Source organism: Hibiscus syriacus, unplaced genomic scaffold (genome assembly GCF_006381635.1).
Source record: "Hibiscus syriacus cultivar Baekdansim isolate YM2019G1 unplaced genomic scaffold, ASM638163v2 tig00112988_pilon, whole genome shotgun sequence".
NCBI classification, from domain to species: Eukaryota; Viridiplantae; Streptophyta; class Magnoliopsida; order Malvales; family Malvaceae; genus Hibiscus; species Hibiscus syriacus.
In genome coordinates, this window is record NW_024063432.1 from 1,036,911 (window position 1) to 1,060,025 (window position 23,115).

Sequence of the window (23,115 nt, forward strand, 5' to 3'; positions counted from 1 at the left end):
CCTGAGAAAAATAAAATCTTTGTTAATTTCTAATATACAAATTAAACCATTGTTCATGTGAATGATTGATTTTTTGGAGGGTGCAGAGCACCTACGATTGGGTGGTTCCCTCGTTATAGGGACGGACACAAAATATTATATCCGAATGAAAATAAATTATTAATAAATATATATATAAATTTTAGTAAGAAAATTTAAGAATTTTAGGAGTACAATTGTTTTTGGGTAAATTACATTTTAATACATAAATTATTAGTTTTAGTTTATTTTCATAAATAAATTTTTGATTTTTTCAAAATCATGTATAACGTTTAGGTTTTGTTTCTTTTTAGTAACTTGCCGTTGCCGTTGAAAATATAACGATTTTCACGTGGCACTTTTTTATGTGTAAATTGTATCATTCATCACTCAACTATCTTTTTACTCCTAAGTTCAAAAGTTTTTACTTTTATCACTTAACTTTCAAATTACTCCTAATTTAATCACTATAACTCTCACATTTATTTTTTATTTTTAATTATATATTAAGAAAATAATAATAAAATGTCATGTCATAAAAATTATTAATAAAATAAATTAGAGTGATTAAAATGGGAGCAATTTTAAAGTTAAGCAGTTAAAATGAAATTTTTTAAACTTTAGTATCAAAATAAGAGTGAGAAGATAGTAAAGTAATGAATGATGTAATTTATCCATAAAAATGCAATGTCGTTAAGTTTCTTAACAGAGAGATATTAAAATGAAACAAAAACTAAACGTAAAAATGCACTGTCGTTAAGTTTCTTAACAGAGAGATATTAAAATGAAACAAAAACTAAACGTTAAGTATAATTTTGAAAAACTTAAAAGTTTATGTATTAAAACGAACCAAAACTTATAGTTTAGATATTAAACGCATAATTTAACCTCGATCTTTTGTGGAGGAAAAAAACCAGCATTATGTGATGTCATAATGACTTGTCTCTCCAGCCTTGATGGGTGCCTGCCATTGTGGATTTTGCTGATTAAAAAAGCAACTGTCGTTTAATAAACTATGCTTTGCGTTTGCTACGGGTATGAACAATCAAGTGAAGTAGCAAATGTTGACTTTTTTTTAGATTTGAACACTTGGATATTCAGACAAATCTTGCAATTAAGTCGGGATATCATGGATTGTGGTATAAAGGTGTCCAAATAAAGGACAAATCCGGACATGATTGCATTACTTCATGTAATTAGTGGCAATCATGTCATGATATCATAGTTTTAATATCAATACCAAAGACTTATCCAAGGATTTTAACAGAAAAATGAAATATTGTTCTTAAAAGATTTAGGTTTAAATAATTATAAATTCTTCTATTGATCATAATAATAAAAGTATATAGATTTTCTTAAGTTTCTATGTTTGGATAACGATATCTATAGAGTGTATGCGTATTTAGGGATGATAATTTAATCTGAAACGATGGGTTTTGACTAGGGATGGGTATGGGACCAAAATTCGACTGGTTCTAACTTGACCCTACTCGATTGGGTTGAATTTTTTTTAAAATATTTAGGTTCGTGTTGGGTCAGGTTCGGGTTTAGGGTGAAAAATATCCTACCCGACCCAAAAAAATATAATTTTACCTTATATATTTAGGGATAATTGCAATAATACCACTCTATATATTATTTTTTCAATTAAATCCTTATTTTTATTAAATAAAGATAATATTTTTTTAAATAAATATATTATTTCGTGTTGGGCCGGGTTGGATTCGAATTTTAACTCAAAAAATCGGGTCAGGTTCGAGTCAGATGGAAGGGTATATTTTTCGGGTCGGGTCAGGTATAGGATTTAAAATTTTCGGGTCGAGTGGACCGAAAATCCAACCCGACCCAACTCATGCTCATCCTTAATTCTGACCATACCCGATTTAAAAGGGTCGAATTTATTTTTAAAAATCAGATTCGTTTTGGGTCGGGTCAATTTTTTAAGGGGATGAGGTCGGGTCGGGTTGGGGTGGAGGGTGAAAAAATTCTGACCTGACCCGATCTAGGGATAATAAAGTAATTTTTAAAATATTTATTATTTTTAATTAAGTCCTTATTTTATACCGGATCATATTTATACTTTAAAAATTCGGGTCGGAGTCAAGTGAAAGATATGTATTTTTAGGTTCGTGTCGGATCGGACGGAGGATATATAACTTTCAAGTCGGATTGACAAAAAACAAGGCCCTAATCCGACCCATTACCATCCCTATACACATTGTCAATACAAACAATTATATCTATTGAGTGTGAAAATATGTTATCTTATAATAACTATGAATTATAAAAAAACTAATATCAATATAAATACATATCTCATAAATTTATCACATCAAAATTCTTTTCAATTTTTCTTTTTCATTTATTTCCCTTCCTCTCTTAATTATTTTATCCTCTTACTCTTTCTTTCTTTTCTCCTCTTTTTCCTTTCAATGTATCATATTTTTTTCTCTATAATTTCAACAAAATTAAAGGAAAAAACACATAATTTATAGTTTGACTCAAACCCATAAGTATGATCGAGTCTAATATTTTAGATGTTATAACTCGTCTTATTAATAAATGATCGAGTGACCATCAAACATTCATAATATATAATATAGTTCATATAGGATCAAGAAGAGAAATCTCGATCTCCCTATTGAGAAACATTCTCATAACATATCTATCTCTCAATCTGGCTCTTCGTCCACACCAAAATAAGTTAACCACAAATCACCTGTCTATCCATATTATTTCTCACTATGAACTACCACATCACTCATTGTACATCAAGACAATTCAAACCAGATTCGATTCGAACAACCAAAACTAAATAACTGAAATTTAAAATGACTTAAACATGAAGTTGATGCAACCTGAAGTTACTCATAACTTGATATGACCCAATATGAATCATTAAACATGGAACGATTCAACTGAAATCAAACCAATTAAATTAGGACGGGTACTGTAGAGAATTATTATAGGACAATCTTCCTAATTAAATTTACTTCATTCTCAACATTAGATTTTAAACTTTTAACCTTATTTAAAAGATCTGATAAATCATCTCACTGACCAACCGGTAACTTTATATGACCTAATATAAATCACTAAATATGAAATAACCCAATCTAAAATTGATCAATTATGTAACCCCCTAGACCCAACCTAGAAGTTACAACTGAATAATGGTGACCATGTTGATCACTTATATGATCCACGAACGAAAATTTTTAATAAGTCGTTCTACAAATGTTTACAGAATATAGAAACAGAAATAAACTCATGCAACATTTTAAGAAGGATGAAAAGTAAATATTAAACCGCATACAGTGTATAATCGAGATCCAAACTGGTCTTATATCTGGATAATCTGAAAAAGAAAGATAGAAACAGAGTGAGCTACAAGGCTCAATGCGTCCTCTAAAATTTAATCAGGTAATACCGCAATGCAGAAAAATTTCAAGTATGAAATAATAAACAAAATAATAATCGACCAATATTAAAATTTAGATATTTTACCAGCAGAATGTCCCAACATAAATTAACAATCTTACGTTTCGTTCCAAATCAACAAAATATGCACATTACCTTTCAAGAAAACATCGAAAACTAAATACCAAAATCAGAATGGGAATTTAGCCCTCATATGAAGATCCCAAACAGAGTCAGGACGGAGATATAATCTCATGCAGATGTCAGAACAGGGAACTAATCCCATACAGATGTTAAAACGGGGAACTAATCTCATGCAGAGGTTAGAACGGGGAATTAATCTCATGCAAATGTCAGAACGGGGAATTAATCCCATGCAAATGTCAGAACAGGGAATGAGGTCCCATGCAGAATCAAGACGGGGATTATTCCCTCCATAGTGGATCCCATGGAGATATCATAAATGCATCAACATGCAAATTAATAATGATGTCACAGTATTCAAAAGTCAGATATGTCGCGTATATATAAATATATATATAATCAGATCACAAACATGTTTACATATAGCAATATATAACATAACACGTTAAATATATCGAATAGGTCAAGGTGACACACCTATAAGAGAAAAATGTATATCATATCGGCCTTACATTTCCCACATTAGTAGTATTAGGTCATGCAGAATGGGAACCTAAAACATTACTATTCAATGAACATAGAATCCATAATTCTATGTTGTAAAAGACTATAAAGTCACTAAATAATACTTACGCATATCTAGAGACAAATGGGCATAATCGAACTAACCTGAGCGTGAACGGTCAGGGTCAACTAGTGAATGATGCGGAGAAACGTGATCACCTTCAGAAATTAATATCAGAAAGTGAGTCCAAAATTCCACGATTTACTTAATTAAATCATGATTTTAAGCAATAAATGATGCAAAATATGGTTTTGGGGTCAAAATTTGGCTAAACGAACTTAGGACATCGAAAAACATAAAGATAGGTGGTTTCCAAAAAACTTAATGGTCAAAGTCAATGGTTAGCGGTCAACGAATCGATCAAAAGGGAACTGTCAATGGGTCGGTCAAATGGGTTGGGTTAATGGGTCGATCAAAAGGGTCAGTGACCGGCTCAACTGATCTGGTCCAAGGGGTGATCGGTTTAGCCGATCCCAACCGTCGGACGAATTCCAAACATGTACAGCGCGGCGTGGGAGTGCGTAAGGGACTTTACGGTGGCCAAAAAAATACCAAAATTTGCAGAAAAATAATTCCAACTATAGGGAATCGCTTACCGGAGCCAATTTTCGAAAAAGATCGACGGAGATGGGATTTTTACCGAATCTCGAACATTCGAAACTTCATCGATTACAAACAGCAATGGTGAACGGAAATCCAAGGAAATCGAATAAACGAGGTTGACGAGACGAAAGCAATGACACCGGAAATGTCAAAGACCTCATCTCGGTTAGCAACGAATTGAAGAAAAACCAAAACGTTTTGTTGAGAGAGAAAATAGAGAGAGAACCGACTGAGGTGCCCATTTTTTTCAAAATACCAAATGGTAGTTGTGAATGCATGTTTTGGGTATTCAAACCCCAAAATTTATGGATTAATTACAACCCAAAGCCCCATATTTTTAAAGAGTTCCCAAATAGACTAATAAACCGACCAACACTTTAATTTAACCCGATTTTTGGGGTGTTACATATTAAATCAGCTTGGATATAGTAAAGATTTATTATGGGATGAACGCAATAAAACTACCAATTACTTTCCTTTGCTCCAAAGAAAAAACAAAAGGGAATACAAGTACAGAGGTGGTGGTCGACAACCCTTCAGAAGGAGATATGTCCAATAAAACTGTAGTTTTGGAGGATACTGAATATTCAAATACTCATGTTACGATGGTTAGAATTTGGTAATGATGTTCCATATATTTTAACAAATCGTTTGTCTAAGCGTGGTTTACAGTATTAACCCAATTCTATCTAAGCGAACAAGACTTGCACATACTTCAACAAATGATGCTGGGATGAGCAACTCTAAAACTCTGTGGCGGCGGTTGAGGCTCAACCTCGTCGTGATCAATGATTGTCTTGTGTTGAAACTGTCGTGTTCTAAACAACGTTACGACAGTTCGTGTGATTGGCCGATATATCGGTCTTAAGAGTGCAAATGTTGTTTTCTTAAGCGAGACTCGAATAAAGTAAAACAATAGTAACTATATATGTTGTAAGCTTGGTATGGATAATTGTTTTGTTGTAGACAAAAGCAATGATTGTATTGGTTAATGCTCTTGTGGAATAATAATATTAATGTCTCGATTTTATCGTACTCTCGGTTTCATATTGATTCTATCATTGATGATGGCACTAGTAAATTTCATTTCTCGGGTTTATATGCAAGTCACCATGCTAATCTCAAGATTGAGGCTTGGTCCATTATTCATTCTTTATGAAATGCTTCTAATTTTCCATGGTTATTGGGTGAGGATCTTAATGCAATCCTTCATGATTCTGAAAAACAATGTAGGTGAAGGAAATCAAGAGTTCAAATGGATGAGTTTCATATGGTGCTTGCTAATAATGGTTTATTTGATGTTAAGCCTGCTAGAGATTGGTTTACGTGGCATTATGGGGGGTCGGCGAATCATGCTATTAAGGAACATATTGATCGTTTTGTTGCTTCCCAAAGTTGGCGACAAGCATTTCCAAATGGTAAGGTATTTACTGAGTTTGCTGAAACTTCTAATCATTGTTATTTATTAATGGATACTGCTTGGGTTCAACCTTTATCCAGGGATCGAGGTGATGATTATTTTTGTTTCGAACAATGTTGGGCTTCTGAGGAAGCTTTTAGAATATTAGTTAAAGCTGCTTGGGATCTACCTTATTCTGATATTCTGGATAAAATTACTGAGGTTGGGTCAAAACTTAGTTCTTGGCAAAAGGTTCGTTTGGCTATCTCTCGTGGCAGAATTCAAGTTCTTCGGAATAAAATTAATTCTTCTTTTAGCCGTCATACTTCGGAGGCAGAATTACAGAATCTCAAAAGAGATAAAAATGAATTGCATCTTCTGCTTAATAAGGAGGAGGTGTATTGGATGCAAAGGTATCGAGTACAATGGTTGGCTAATGGAGATCAGAATACTTCCTATTTTCATGCTCATGCTAATGGTCGTCGAGTACTGTCTCTGATGATTCTGTTATTGATACTATTGATACGGTCATTACTGATGAAATGAATGGTGCGCTTTGTGAGGATTTTACTACTGATGAAATCATTGCAGCCTTTCTTGATATTTATCCGCAGAAGGCACCTGGCATTGATGGGCTTCCGACGAGTTTCTATCGATTGCATTGGGATATTGTTGGGGCTGATGTGGTCTATTTGTGCTTACAATTGTTACAAGGTACGTTAGACATGAGTTTGGTTAATAAGACGGTGATTGTTCTTATTCCAAAAATATCTGATCCTCAACAAATGAAGCATCTTCGCCCAATCAGTCTTTGTACTGTAGTTTATAAAATTGTTTCCAAGGTTCTGGTTCGATGGTTTAAGGGGCATATGGCGAGTTGCATTCATGAAACACAAGCTGTCTTTCTTCCTAGACGCCAAATATCGGATAACATATTGGTGGCACATGAGCTTATTCATTATATGAACTCTTCAAAAATGGTCCGAATAAGGGTGTTGCTATTAAATTGGATATGAAGAAAGCGTACAATAGAGTGGAATGGTCTTTTCTGAGAAAGGTTATGTTAAAGCTAGGTTTTTGTGCTGATTGGGTTAATCTTATTATGAGATGTGTGGAAACCGTCTCTTTCTCTGTTCATATCAATGGTAGTCTCACTAAAGAGTTTAGGCCAAATCGAGGGTTACGACAAGGCGATCATTTATCTCCATTTTTATTTCTTTTCTGCACTCAGGGGTTATCCGCTCTATTTAACCGTTTGCATGCTCAAAAGAAGATTCGTGAAATGGGGGCAAGTCAGAATGGTCCTAAGGTAACTCATTTATTTTTTTACTGATGATAGCCTTATCTTCATTAAGAACTCTTTATAGGAGGCTTCTATTATTTGCGATGCTTTTGATTCTTATGAAGTTGCTTCTGGTCAAAAAGTGAATCTTGAGAAATCGATATTATATTTTAGTCCAAGTACGAGACAAGAATGTCGTGATCAGATTTTGAGTATCTTGGGTATTGGCGAAGTGTCTGATTTGGGACACTACCTTGGTATGCCTCTTCACATTGGAAAGAATAAGACGAATACATTTGGTTATTTGAAAGAAAAGGTTTCGAATAGAATTGATAGGAAGACGAAACATCTTCTTTCATTTGGAGGTCGTGAGGTATTTCTTAAAGCTGTTGCCCAAGCTCTTCCACAATATATTATGTATTGCTATCGGCTTCCTGATTGTTTAGTTCAGGATTTGGTGAGTAATATGAGGCACTACTGGTGGTCAAGTGATGCTAATAGGCGTGGTTGGCCAATGGTTGCTTGGAAAACAATGTGCAAACCCAAAAGACAAGGTGGGATGGGATTTCGGGACTTGCAGAGTATCAATTTGGCTTTATTAGGCAAACAATTATGGTGTTTTATTAAGGATCCAGAGAGTTTGGTGGCTCGAGTATTTCGTGCTAAATATTTTCCCCACAGTGATATATTGCATGCTACTCTAAAGGATAGAAGTTATTATGCATGGGGGTCTTTTTGACGTTTTGGTATACGAAGTAATAAACAGGTTCACTATGATATCTGGGGTGGTTCAAAAGTTGTTTATCTCACGGGGAGTTATTCTAACTCTGATCTTAATCCTCTTTATTGTTCTGATATTATGATTGATGGTTCTAATGTTTGGAATGAATCTTTGATTTATAAGTTGTTTTCTAAGGAATATGCTATGCAGATTTTTTCAGTTCCTATTGCACCTTGTGCTGAAGATGTTATTGTTTGGGCTAACCATGATTCGGGTATCTACTCAGTTAGATATGGTTATTGGTGGTTACAGAAACGAAATCATGATAATGAGAGGAAGTCTAAATTGTGGTCAGTTATGGGTAAATTGAAAATTCTTCCTAAGATACGTGTGTTTGCTTGGCGGGTTGCCCGGAATGCATTACCTGTGGGTAGTCGGCTTAAAAGTGCTGGTTTTGGTAATGAAATTTGTCCTATGTGTTCTAATGGAGAGTAGAAGATTATACATGCCATGAGGGACTGTCCTGTAACTTTGGAGGCTTTACGTCTAGCATATCTGCCTCCTTATATATTTTTTAGTACTATAGATAGTTCTTTATTATGGATGGATGAAGTATTCTCTATTCTAGGAATTGATGCTTTTATTGGTTTTTTGATAATTCTGTGGAATGTCTGGAATAATCGAAACTCCTTTATTCATTCTAACAGGTTGCAACCGGTGTGGCGTGGCTCTTGGTGACTAATGCAAAGATACTACATCAGGACTATTTAAGGGCTATTAGTGTGGGGATGAATAAACAACGGTATACAAATACTGCTATACGATGGACTCCACCTTTCGAGGGACTTATCAAAGTAAATGTTGATGGTGCCTTTGTTGCGGAGCGCCGACTGTCATCAATTGGAGTTGTTGCTTGTGATAAGTGTGGATAGGTTTGTGGTGGTTTGGCCCAGTCTTCTGTTGGATGTTTTGAGGCAGATTTTGCAGAACTGTCTTCTTTACTCGCTGGTCTTAGAATGGCTTGTGATATGAGATGGTCTGATGTTCAGTTTGAAACTGATTCCTTGATGCTCGTCCATAAGATTACACAAACTTCTATAGATATTTCCACCCTCGATGTGTATGTTCAAGAGGCTCGTACTATTTTTCAGGATCATCCTCGTTTTTGTATTTTGCATACTCCTAGAGAGTGTAATCAGGTTGCTCATGCATTAGCCAGTTGGGCTTTAAATTCGGGTGGTTTTTTGGTTTTTGAGTCAGTTTGTCCCGACATCATTGTTCAGAATGTTAAAAACGATGTCATTGATCTTTGATTAATATAATTTGGACACTCTTTTCCCCTTACTAGGTTTAAAATGGGTTTTTAATGATGCCCATGAGTTTCATTAAAAAAAAGAAAGAAAGAGGTTGCAATACATATGATTTCAACGTTGAAAGATTAAAGGCAAAAACCGTGTTTTGATTGCCATGGAAATAAGGCCTCGAAAAAGTGAGTGCTGTTGATTTGATAGGTTAAAGCATTTGCCTTTAGAATTCCAGCACGATCGGTTTGCATCCTACTCGCACGTGCACATCTACAAGACAATTCAAACCCTAATAAATGGTAATAATATTGAGCGAGGGCAATGCACTCAAATCCCAAATTCAGACAAAAGCAATCGCTTTTTTAGCAAATGGTCATGTTTTGGGACCGTGGCACTCACGTCTTCTTTCGATGGACAAAGGGCGGCAAATTTACTCAAGTATCGTGATGAAAAAAATTGAATTTTTGCATCAACGGATTAGTCCTGCTCATCACGTTATGCAATTAGTCCAACTCATCACATAATCTGTCAACGAGTAAACCTTAATCAACAGTAAATGATCCATCCAATCATCTCGGAACACTATAATATGACATTTTAGTTTATCTTCCAGTATCTGAGTAATCCGTTCAACAACCCACCAATTTGAGGATAATAAATGGTATCGAAGTTTCAATCGTAGACAAAGAGCCTTAGGAAGAGTCTTTTGAATCGTGACATAAATCTCATATTTCGGTCAGTCACTATAGACAAGGAAGACTCGCCAAAATGAACAATTAGTTACCAGAAATGTAACCGATTCGAACCAGAATAAAATAAATGGACTTGTCGAGATGATCAATAAAACACAGACTGAATCTTACTTTGATAGAGTCAAAGACATTATACTGAGAAAGCCTACAATTACTCATTCACAAATTCATTTTGAAGTCTGTACTGGTTGAAATAAACTAGGCAGAAATAGAATTCTAGTTTTCATACTTTCAGAGTAATTCCCGAAATTAACTTCCTCCCCTATAGATAGTATGAATCAGAGTAATACATATGTTATATCCTTTCGGTTTTCATCATATAGACAATACACAAGAAATACTTATATCCAGTCTCATTCAGAATACTTCAGAACCTATACTCATGTTTTAGGACAATGAATATCACATACAGAGTTAATAATTCCCGAGGAAAAGGAATGATAGTGTCAAAACACTTTCCCCAAGTCAGATTGAATTAGAATGATACAAATATCATATTTATTAACCAAATGAGGAAGCTACTAGTAGATATCAGAATTAATCTACAGAGGATTTAAAGGAATTCAAAATGGTTCATATCAAAATAATATTTCATTCTGGAATGTCAAACTTTACACAAAATTTTTTGGCAGAATAAAAACTCGAATATAATATTGCTTAAAACCCATTCTTGTACATAGGAAACCATAATGTGAGAGAATAAGAACACGAACAGGTTAGCATTATTACAGGGATCCATTTATATTCTTATATTGTCGTACAAAACTGAAATTTTATCAAAACTCACAATCGAGATGAACGTGGATGAATATTTAGTCATATGGCATATATAAAATTTCTACGAGGTACCTGTTAGGAAGGATTTTATTACAGGTCCAGAGATTTCGGTCAGAGTTTCCCATATAAAACTGAACATAATGATGGAAACCAGATATTAACACATCTTATTTTTAGGAGGAAATCGAGAATAAATTCAGAATTGTTAATAAAGTTTAACCGAGGAGGACTGAAGAGTGTTAAAAGAAAATCAAGAATATGCGTCGTTATTTAACTTAATTGGAAGAGTTCATACCTTACAACCAAAATAGCCAATTAATGTGTCTAAACGACATCAGACATCCAAACCAGGCTCACAACTATATATATATTATATATATATATATATATATATATAATATTAAACTATCATTACAGATAAGTAGTAACCTTTCAGAATGACATCAGAGTCTCGATAATTTCATAAAATACTTAAAAATCTTATGGCATGATTTTCAAAAATCATTTTTCATACTTTTCTACAAATCTTTTTGCATATTTGTTTTAAACAAATTTTCAGAATTATAGCAGGTTGCACAGTCCGAGAGTTTAAATATGGGATTATATACCACTAAATGTAACCTCCTATACCCAGCCTAAGAGTTACAACTGAATCAGGGTGACCATGTTGATCACTTATACAATCAACGAAAGAAAATTTTTAATAAGTCGTTCTGAAAATGTTTACCGAATATAAAATCAGAAATAAACTCATACCACATATTAAGAAGGTTGAAAAGTAAATATTAAACTGCAAACAGTGTATAATCAAGACCATACTTCCGATAGCCAAACTGGTCCTATATCTGTATAATCTGAAAAGGAAAGACAGAAACAAATTGAGCTACAAGGTTCAATGTGTCCTCTAAAATTTAATCATATAATTTTGCAACGCATAAAAGTTTCAAGTATAAAATAATAAACAAAATAATAATCGACCAATATTAAAATTTAGATATTTTACCAACAGAATGTCATAACAGAAATTTACAATCTTACCTTTCGTTCCGAATCAACAAAATATGCACATTACCTTACAAGAAAACATCGAAAATTGAATACCAAAATCAAAATGGGAATTTAGCCGTCATATGAGGATCCCCAAATAGCATCAGGACAGAGATATAATCTCATACAAATGTCAGAACGGGGAACTAATCCCATGCATATGTCAGAACGGGAAACTAATCCCATGTAGAGGTCAGAACGGGGAATTAATCCCATGTAAATGTCAAAACGGGGAATTAATCTCATGCAGATATCAGAACGGGGGTTTACACATAGCAACATGTAATATAACACGTTAAATATATCGAACAAGTCTAGGGAACACACCTATAAGAGAAAAATTCATATCGGCCAAGCCTTACATTTCCTACGTTAGTAGTTCTAGGTCTTTCGGAATGGGAACCTAAAACAATATTGGTCTATGAACACAAAATCTATAATTTTAAATGGTAAAAGAGTATAAAGTCACTAAATAATACTTAGGCGTATCTCGAGACAAACGGGCAGAATCGAACTGAGCTGAGCGAGAATGGTCAGGGTCAACTGGTGAATGATGCTGAGAAGCGTGATCACCTTCGGAAATCAATATCAGAAAGTGAGTCCAAAATTCTATAATTTACTTAATTAAATCGTGACTTTAAGCAATAAATTATGCAAAACAAGGCTTTTGGGGTCAGAATTTGGCCAAATGAACTGTGAAAACGAATTTAAGATGTCGAAAAATATAAAGATAGGTAGTTTCGAAAAAACGTCAATGGTCAACGGATCGATCAAAATGGAACGGTCAACGAGTCGGTCAAATGGGTCAGGTTAATGGGTCGGTCAAACAGGTCGGTGATCGGCCCAGCCGGTTCTGTCCAAAGGGTGACCGGTTTAGCCAATCCAAACTGTCGGACGAATCCCACGCGCACACGGCGGCGCGTGGGAGCGTGTGGGGGACTTTATGGTGGTCGAAAAAAATACCAAAATTTGCAAAAAAATAATTCCAACTACGGGGAATCGCTTACCATGGTCTGTTTGTGAAAAAAGATCGACTGAGACGTGGTTTGTAGCGAATCTCGAACATTCAAAACTTCACCGATTGCAAATGGCGATGGTGAACAGAAATCCAAGGACACCGAACGAACGAGGTCGACAAGACGAACGCAATGATACCAGAGATGTCAAAGACCTCCTCTCGGTTAGCAACGAATCGAAGAAAAACTAAAATGTTTTGTTGAGAGAGAACCAACTAAGGTGTCCATTTTTTTCAAAATACCAAATGGTATACGTGAATGCAGGTTGTGGGTATTCAAACCCCAAAATTTATGGATTAATTACAACCCAAAGCACCATATTTTTAAAGAGTTCCCAAATAGACTAGTTAAATCTACCAATACTTCAATTTAACCCGATTTTTAGGGTGTTACATATTAAATCAGATTAAATATCGTAAAGATTTATTATGTGATGAACGCAATAAAACTGCCAATTACTTTCCTTTGCTCCAAAGAAAAACAAAAGGGAATAATAATTTCCCATGTTTCCACTAAGGAGAAAGAGGTTGCAATACATATGATTTCAACGTTGAAAGATTAAAGGCGAAAACCGTGTTTTGATTGCCATGGAAATAAGGCCTCGAAAAAGTGAGTGCTGTTGATTTGATAGGTTAAAGCATTTGCCTTTTGAATTCCAGCACGATCGGTTTGCATCTTACTCACACGTGCACATCTACAAGACAATTCAAACCCTAATAAGTGGTAATAATATTGAGCGAGGGCAATGCACTCAAATCCCAAATTCAGACAAAAGCAATCGCTTTTTGTTTTGCAAATGGTCGTGTTTTGGGACCGTGGCACTCACGTCTTCTTTCGATGGACAAAGGGCGGCAAATTTACTCAAGTAACGTGATGAAAAAAAATTGAATTTTTGTATCAACGGATTGATATAAGAGTAAATAATTTAATATTGTTTAAGTAGGTTTCGAGTTTAAATTTTTGTAAATGTAAAAAGTTCTCGCTGAGAGACTCACTCACTAAAATTAAATGTGTGACACAGTTTGGTCCGAATTAATCAGGGTAAAATTTGGGGAAACCGAGAGGGCAATAAAAAGATGAATTTGTATAAGAGTTGCGTAAAATTTATTTTTTCAAGTAGGATGATCTCTATCAAGGATGGAGCTAGAATCAAATATCGAGGGGGAATTTTTTTATATCGAAAGAATAATAATCTATTAAGTATTTAAATCTAAAAATTAAGAGGACAAAAGTCTTATTTGACTAGTATTTAAACGAAAAAAGACCTAAAATGTCATCATACTAAAATTTTTGAAAAAGACAACAACCCTCGTAACCATTATGTAACTCCGCCCTAGTCACTACAATGTTTCGAAAATATGTTAGAACTGCCAGTATCTTTGACGAACACATAGAAGACCTAGCATACAAACAAGTGAGAAAAAATATTATATTTTTCGTGCGTCTTCCATCAAAGATGCCGAGTAGTTCAGATGTCTTCCTAAAACAATATAACATACTCCCTAACCGAAATGATTTCTTTTTCATCACTTTATTTGAGCAAATTTACCGACAAAGGGTCTTGTCTTTAAGGGAAAAATGATGGGCGGTGTTGGGGAATTGATGGGGTAAAAGAGAGCGATGAAGTTGACTCCTCAACGATGGTGGTTGTAGAATGGGAAAGCAAAAGGGGTCCGCATGGTTTCCTATGTTGACAACATGGGATCATCACTTGTTCCATAAGCACTCATCTTTGTGGCTTCACATGCCCTTATTTCCCATCATTCTTCCACGCATGTCGTGCCCAAAGCACCATCTTTAAAGTGTCAAAGGATCACTGTACCAGGCAGAAAGGCAAAATTCAAGTTTGATTAAGGTATGGCTATTTTTTGTTACTGCCCCCTCCCTCTTGTTATTGTTGATATTAATAGCTTTTTAGGGTAAAGTATACAAATGGTCCCTTGATTATAGGGTATTGCTTTATTAAGTTCTTTGACTATTTAAAGTTATAAAATGATATTTCGATTACAGAATTTTGCTTTTTTAAGTATCTCGAACATTAAAAGTTATAAATTGATCACCTTACTATTGATTATGTTCGAAACTTATCCTTTTATGTTAAAAGATTGATGATTGTCTAAGCTGGACGTTAACATGATGACTGAAATATGATATTCGTTTGAGATTCTGAGATTAGATTTTATCATATCACAATTAGCATATTAACGTTTAACTCATAATAACGTCAAAATTTTAACGGAAAATGATGAATTTGGAACATAATGAATAGTCGGGTGATCATTTTATAACTTTTAATAGTCAAGGGACTCAACAAAGCAACACTCTACAATTAGGATCATTTTGAAACTTTTAATAGTCGAGGGACTTAATAAAGTAATATCTTATAGTCGGGGGACCGTTTATGTACTTTATCCTTTTTTAATAGTTTAGCGTGATTACAAGGTAGTATCTGTTTATAATGTTTCTTACTAATTAACAATGTACACACCTTTTAGACGTAATTACTATTTAACTATGAGCATATTCTATTCTGACCATCGATCTTTGAATTTTATCAATCAGATATGTTAATAAAGCCACAAGTTATTAACATTTGATAGAATAAATAACGTGATAATTAAAATTTCGACATTATATTTTATTATCATTATTTACCCATCCTATCAATTTAACTTAACATTTTGAGAGGCAGGCAGGTAAAATTGAAGTTTGATTGAGGAGGCTATTTTTGTTACTGCCTCCTCCATCTTACTATCGTTGATATTCACAATATGAATTGTTAGTAATTGTTAAATTCATATTTATGAACTAAATCTTCGTATAGATTTAATTTTTTATGTTAGCAATATCAGTATTTAATATATTGACCGATTAACTCAAAATGAGCTTTATAGAAATCCATTATAAGAGTTATTCTCAACTCAATTTTCTTCATTCACAACGTCAAGATTCGAATTCTTAACCTTTACTTAAGGCACCTGATGTCTCATCCCCTATATCAACCGCAAAATCGATACCCTTCTAAAGTTTAGTGCTTGAAATCATGTTGTTTTAAAGTACCAATAATCGTACCAAAACGATATCGTTTTGTTCATGTCATCACACCATTTGAATTTTAACATCCCAATAGGATAATTGAAATCAATATCAAAATTTAGTGTTTTAATTAGAGTAATCGAAAGTTTAATAGTATAAACGATAAACAGTTTAAAATGTATTGATATTTAGTGTAATTCACCCTTGAATTTAAATTGTTCAATATTAAATTTGATATATTTTAATAATTAAAATATTTAAATTAAGAACACTTTAAAAAGTTAAATGAGTTAGGCTAAATTATTATCTCAGTCAAATCGCCAACAACTCCACCGAATTAGCGTAAAATGACAGGTTTGAAACCTTAAGCAATTGTCCCCAAATTCACGAAATTTAATTGAGCATCACAAATTTTTGTCTTTATTTGTAATTATTTGTAATTTGTGTTATTTTTATAGATCAAATCAATTATTTTTAGCCGATGACGGCACCAGTTTTGATACTGGTTGTCGACTTTCGATTGTTTTTTCTTTTTGTTTTTTTTATGAAAAAGTGTCTTTATGACATGTTTATTTATGCCTTTGTGACACGTTTATCTTTGCCTTTGTGGTATGCTTATCTCTGCCTTTTTATAGTTTTCGATTTTTTGCCGTTGTTTTTATTTTTTTTTCAAGGTTGAATTTGACATCGCCACGACTGATAAGATGACACTTATTTGTTATCATGTTGATCTTCTATGCTTTAGACCCTCGGATTGATTTGGATACACGTTTTGCATTCGTAGATAATTTTCTCAACTTAACTCTGATTTGCGATTTGTCGGTGGTCTTTCAATAGTTTCATCCCCTTTTGTGGTTTGTTTGTCGATGCAGTCGGATTTGTTCGTATCTTTATTTTGTTTGAGTTATTTGGTTAGATTTTTTAACCTTTTCATTCTTTGGTCCTTGTGTGATCTAGGTGGCTAGTTTTTGTGTAAATGGTTATAGGAAAATGTCACAATTATAATTTAGTTTACGTTTACGTTTACAGTTATACTTGTAAATCTTCATTGTAATTCTAGATATTTTCTACTTTTAATAAAACTAACAGCTTTCTATAAAAAAAAATATTAATGTGAATTTGGACAACAATAATACATTAAAACTAATATATAATTCACCGATGACAAAATGTAATTGAAAACATAATATGAATATGTATTAAAGAACAACATATAAGATCGACTCATCTTTAAAATGTTATGTAATAGTCACAATAATTCTTATAGTAATAATATTAGATATGTTGCTTAGACTTGAAATCATCATAATTTCGACATTGAGTCATATGTTTTGACAAAGTCAAATATTTTCTGTAAATGATTATATTATAATGATTGTTGTTAAATATATTATGATTTATGTAGAGGAACACAAATGATCAGGATATGTTAACTATTTTTTTGTAATTAAATCGTTAATTTTCGTTAATTTATTGACGTGACACGATAGTAAAAATAATTAATTTTAACTATATCCTTAAATTTTAGTTAATTATTTTTTGGTAATTAAATAGTTATGATTTGTATAGTAATAGTTATGCTTTTTCTTGCTGCAATGCTCTTACAATTTTCTCTTGGAGCAAGAGGTCATAACGAGTTAATCGGTAACATAAAAGTTCTTGCTCCTTTTGCTATGAATGATAGAAGTATATTTCATAAGATTGTTGATGGAAGAAGTTTCATTTGTCTATTGTTGATAATTTATTCTCCTTATTTAGGCGGAGAGTTATAATCGGTGAAAAAACGACCATTGATGTTTAAAAGACAAAGAGAGTAAATTATCACGAGCGTGAAGAAAGAGGGTTGACTGGTCGTGGGAGATCCATCCTTTTTTTTTTCAGTTTTGATTGTGGATACTTATAGTTGTCTTTAGTGAGCGTGTTAATCATAAGATCATGATGGTTATTTGTAGTAGCGGATCTAGAAATCTAAAAATGGGATCTAAAAGTTTTAACATTTTTTTAATAAAATGGCTATACAATTTTTTTTTTACTTTTCTCGTGCACTTAATATATTGAACTGTATTTAATAATTGATCCAAAATAATGGGTATCTATTAGGCCCCTAAGGGGCCCAAATGCATTCGCCCCTGGTTATTTGTAGACAGAAAGATCTGGTAGTCAGACCTTGAATTTCATTCTGATGAGTCATATAGACCTATTAACGGGTCTTATTTAGGTTTTGTTTGTACACTGTAGTTAACTTGACTTGAGGGTATGTACTCAGGGACGCGAGCTTTTAAGGGTTATAAAACTTGGACCTGATATAATTGATAATTAGAGGGTGCATCAAATGTTTAGGATCTTGGGTGCCAACAAGCTTTTTATGTTCTCGTTTGTAGATTGCTTGCTTGTTCTGTAATTTATATATGGTAGTAAGTGTTGTTTTCCATGTACCAAGACACTGAACATTTGCCAATGATCATGAAAACAATGAGGGCAAAGACAACTTTGGGTGTAATCATCGACAACGACGATCACTGGTGATTGGTGACGGAAACTAAAGATGACTAGCGAGTGTGATAAGTGACGGTCGATGATAGGAATTTTAACTGAATTCATGGATTAAATTGATATTTTATCTAAAATTTAAGGGTTAAGGGCAAAGACAACTTTGGGTGTAATCATCGACAACGACGATCACTGGTGATTGGTGACGGAAACTAAAGATGACTAGTGAGTGTGATAAGTGACGGTCGATGATAGGAATTTTAACTGAATTCAGGGATTAAATTGATATTTTATCTAAAATTTAAGAGTTAAATTAATATTTTATATAAAATTGAGGGGTCAAGATAAATTTTAACAAATTTTTTTAAATGAAAAAGAAAAAGTTACTAATTAAATACAATAGCCTCTAATCCGTAAATGAGACGAACCATGGCATCTGTTTAAAGAAAACGGTAAAGACTGGTAAGAGTTACAAATGACTAGGCAACCATCATCTTTGTTAATGTGTTTGAAGGTGAGCAAGAGATTGCTGAATTGAAGGTGACATCATCTTTTAATGCTGTTCTTGTCTAATTGAAGGAGGGCATGGGGTAGTGGTCATGTTCATGTTCGAGGAAGAAAGAGAATTAGCATCCAGGGTAGTTGTCTGTTCTAAGTTTTGTAAGGAAATCACCATTGCTCGACCCTTGGTCATTGCAAAACGCTTAGGTGATGTCAATCATAGAATGCAACCGGGCCATTGACTCGGTGTTGGTTTGTCTATCATAAGTTTATACACACACAAACACATGCATATTGTGCTTCGCTCGAGCAAGTGCTTTTATGCCTCTAGCCGAACACCTAGAATTTACCTTGTGCCCTTAATAACTCTGGATAGTTGTCGCCAAGCGGATGGCATCTTTTGACTCGATTCACTTTCTAAGAATGATACTCACATATTACATCATATTCAAGGAGAGCCATATAACCACAGGTAGTGAAAGTCATCCATGAATGGTGGCTCTTTGTACCCACCTCAAGATGATCAGTTAACTGATTCACAAGTACGTATTCTACGGATGGAGGCATGGTGCCGTCGCGTTGGACATTTGACGATCATATTATAATTCAGTTAGACCGATTACTACTAGTATTCTTCCATGATTGTCTTATCATTTGGGAGATGGTGTAATCGCTTAAGCAAGGTTGTTAATTCGAGCAAGTTGCGGTGTAGGTTTTTATCTTGCAAGAGAAACTAGAAGAGAGAGACAAGGAGATTGAAAGGCTTAAGATTGATCGGCTTAAGATGGCTCTTTGTCCATCACGTTGGACATTTCACGAACTACCGTTGGTGAAATTGAAGTGCATGTGGATGGATGAGGTTAAACTTGACATATTATGTTGTTGCTTTGGTAATGTTTATTCCATCATCATAGCTTTTATGGTTGTTTAAAATAGGGATAAGGAAGCGTAGGGGTGCGATTTAAGCACCTCGTGAGTTGTTTGAACTCAATTTAGTCAATGCTCGATTCAAGTTGATTTGAATTCAAATTCGGTTCGAAAACTTAATGATTTGAGTTGGGTAAAGTTCAACTTAATACGATAAGTTCACAAACATTGTCTAACTCGATAGACACATAAGGAACCGTCTAGAGCAGTAAGGAAAGATTCAGATTTGTGGAATAAAGAGAGTAAACAAGGAGACAATCATCTCAAAGTTGATTTCTTCTTCTTTAGGAATAACGTCTACTTAGTCCTTATTTTCATTATTATTTAGGGTAAATTTTAGTACTTAAACTATCAATTTTGGTCCGTTTTAGTATTTACCTTTCAATTTTTTTCAAAATCAAACCTAAAGTTTAGTTTTTATTTCATTTTAGTATCATGCCGCTAAAAAACTTTAGTTTTTGTTTCATTTTAATGTTATCGTTCAAAATTTAACGTTAAGTTTTGAAAAGAGTGAAAATTTAGGTATTAAAATGGACCAAAATTGATGGTTTAAATATTAAACACATTAGGTTTTTAATGGCGGGTACTAAAATAAAATAAAAACTAAAATTTAAGTATGATTTTGAAAAAGTTAAAAGTTTAGGTATTAAAAAATACCAAAATTAATAGTTTAAATAATAAATACGTAATTTATCCTATTATTTAAGTTGATGGTTTCGATTTTATTCTTCTCCACAAATTTCAAGCACCGAATTAATAGTTTATTTAGATACTAAAAAGCATAAAGTTAAAAAAAATACTTCTAATATTTAAAAAAATAATTATTATAACTTTTTTTAATTATTTTATTCTAACATCTCATTTTAAAATAATCGGATTTTATTTTAAATTATACTTTTGTAGAAACATTATTTTGAAATTTGGATGGGTTATGTATTTCCGACGGTGCCTGCCCTCCGGGGATGGTCCTTATCGACGATGGGTGGCAGTCCATTTTCCATGACGACGACTCCATCGGCGATAAAGAAGGCATCAATCGGACTTGTGCTGGTGAGCAAATGCCGTGTAGGCTCGTAAAACATCAAGAGAACTACAAGTTTAGGGAGTATGGGAGTAGTAGGTCACTTAATGATAAGGGCATGGGTGCCTTTGTAAGGGACATTAAAGAAGACTTTAAGAGCATAGAACATGTATATGTGTGGCACGCCTTATGTGGATATTGGGGTGGGATTAGACCCAATGTCCAAGGAATGCCTCCCGCAAAGGTCATTACCCCTAAATTGTCCCAGGGTTTGAAGATGACAATGGAGGATTTAGCGGTGGATAAGATTGTGAACAACGGAGGGATTAGTCCCACCCGAAGTGGTCGACGAGATGTACGAAGGACTTCATTCTCATCTTCAATCCGTGGGAATCGATGGCATCAAAGTTAACGTGATTCATGTAAGTTCTCCAATCCTAAGTTCTGTCTGATAATATTTTGAGTTTACTAGAGTTAAATTTCAATTTTTTATTTTAATTTTCAGTTAAATTTAACAATTTTAAATTTACGAATTTTCAAATTGAATTTAACTTAATTTCGAACTTTTCGAATCGAATCAAAACATATAACAATACTTCAATTTAACTCGTTTTATTTACCTATGTAAATACACACCGCTAAGCCTAAAATGGAACGGGAACCATGTCTTGGCGCGTGTCCCTTTCGGTGAATGAGTTATAAATGGTGTCAAATGCAATGTATTTCGCTTGGCATGACGTGCATCATGTGAAATGTTAAACAAATTAGGTCCACCTTTGTTGCTTCCTTGCCGGACACGTCATTTCAGGCTAGCCGTGGCAATTTAGCAGTGTCTTTTACTTCTAACATTATTGAGTTGTCGCTGTATTTCAGCTGCTCGAGATGCTGGGGAGGAGTACGGCGGACGTGTAGAGCTGGCCAAATCGTATTACAATGCTCTGACGGCTTCAAAGGGAATGGCGTTATCGCTAGCATGGAACACTGCAATGACTTCTTCTTCCTCTGAACAGAGGCCATTTCACTTGGTCGTGTCGGTATGTATTTCAAAACCGAAACACGACGGAACATATTGACTTCTCCATATACGATTTAGGATTAACTCGAGATGTTATGTGGTTGTCTACGTAGGTGATGATTTCTGGTGCACTGACCCCTCAGGAGATCCAAACAGGACGTATTGGCTTCAGGGCTGCCACATGGTTCATTGCGCCTACAACAGCTTGTGGATGGGGAATTTCATACACCCGGATTGGGACATGTTCCAATCAACTCACCGATGTGCCGAGTTCCACGCCGCGTCTCGAGCTATATCTGGTGGACCGGTTTATGTGAGCGACTGTCGGACAACACAACTTCGAGTTGCTGAAGAGCCTTGCGTTGCCCGACGGATCCATCTTGAGATGCCAACACTATGCTCTCCCGACAAGGGATTGTCTTTTCGAAGACCCTTTGCATGACGGGAAAACAATGCTCAAGATTTGGAACCTCAACAAAGTAAGATGATAATTTCACTTTCATTTGCATTGCTAAAGTATACAGGAGTGCAAGGACTGTTCAACTGTCAAGGGGTAGGATGGTGCCGTGAATCCCCACGGAACGAGAGCGTGTCTCAGTTTTCAGCCATGGTAGGCTGTTTTGCCAGCCCAAAGACATCGAGTGGAGCAATGGGAAGAACCCTGTTCCGGCAAGCAGTGCCAGCATCTTCGCTGTATACATGTTCCAGTAGGAAGCTAATGCTGATGAATCATCAAAGTAGAGGTTTCACTTGAACCATTCAATTACGAGCTACTTAGTCTCCCTGTGACAATGTTACTGATAAACAACATTCGGTTCTCTCCGATTGGACTGGTGAACATGCTGAGTTCAGGTGGCGCAATTTTGTCAATGGTGTTGGAGGATGACGAGAATGTGGTGAGGATTGGAGTGAAAGGAAGTGGAAATATGAGGGTGTACGCTTCAGAGAGGCCGATGGTGTGCAAAATTGACGGGACGCCTGTCGAGTTCGAGTATGATGATCAGATGATCACAGTTCACGTTCCCTGGCCAAATTCTTCAAGCTTATCAACTGTAGAGTACCTGTTTTAACTTTCCA

At 34.5% G+C, this 23,115-nt stretch overlaps 1 protein-coding gene and 1 pseudogene across 1 annotated transcript; both read left to right on the plus strand.

Annotated features, from left to right (window-relative positions):
• The first annotated feature begins 6,005 nt into the window (after positions 1-6,005).
• LOC120185092 lies at positions 6,006-9,465 on the plus strand. Its single transcript, XM_039189406.1, has 7 exons — positions 6,006-6,562; positions 6,637-7,129; positions 7,381-7,458; positions 7,517-8,083; positions 8,198-8,578; positions 8,860-9,067; positions 9,131-9,465. Exons 1-7 carry the CDS (start codon positions 6,006-6,008, stop codon positions 9,463-9,465), a joined length of 2,619 nt encoding a protein of 872 aa, XP_039045337.1.
• A 10,098-nt stretch (positions 9,466-19,563) lies between these two features.
• On the plus strand, positions 19,564-23,108 carry LOC120185093 (annotated as a pseudogene).
• The last annotated feature ends 7 nt before the right edge of the window (positions 23,109-23,115 follow it).

What these genes read in the sequence shown, in the direction of transcription:
- LOC120185092 (XM_039189406.1), top strand. Translation starts at nt 6,006, where the DNA reads ATGGATGAGTTTCATATGGTGCTTGCTAATAATGGTTTATTTGATGTT. An exon ending in ATATGAACTCTTCAAAAATG is followed by an intron (nt 7,130 to 7,380) that starts GTCCGAATAAGG and finishes TTCTGCACTCAG; the next exon opens with GGGTTATCCGCTCTATTTAA. An exon ending in ATCAATTGGAGTTGTTGCTT is followed by an intron (nt 9,068 to 9,130) that starts GTGATAAGTGTG and finishes GTTTTGAGGCAG; the next exon opens with ATTTTGCAGAACTGTCTTCT.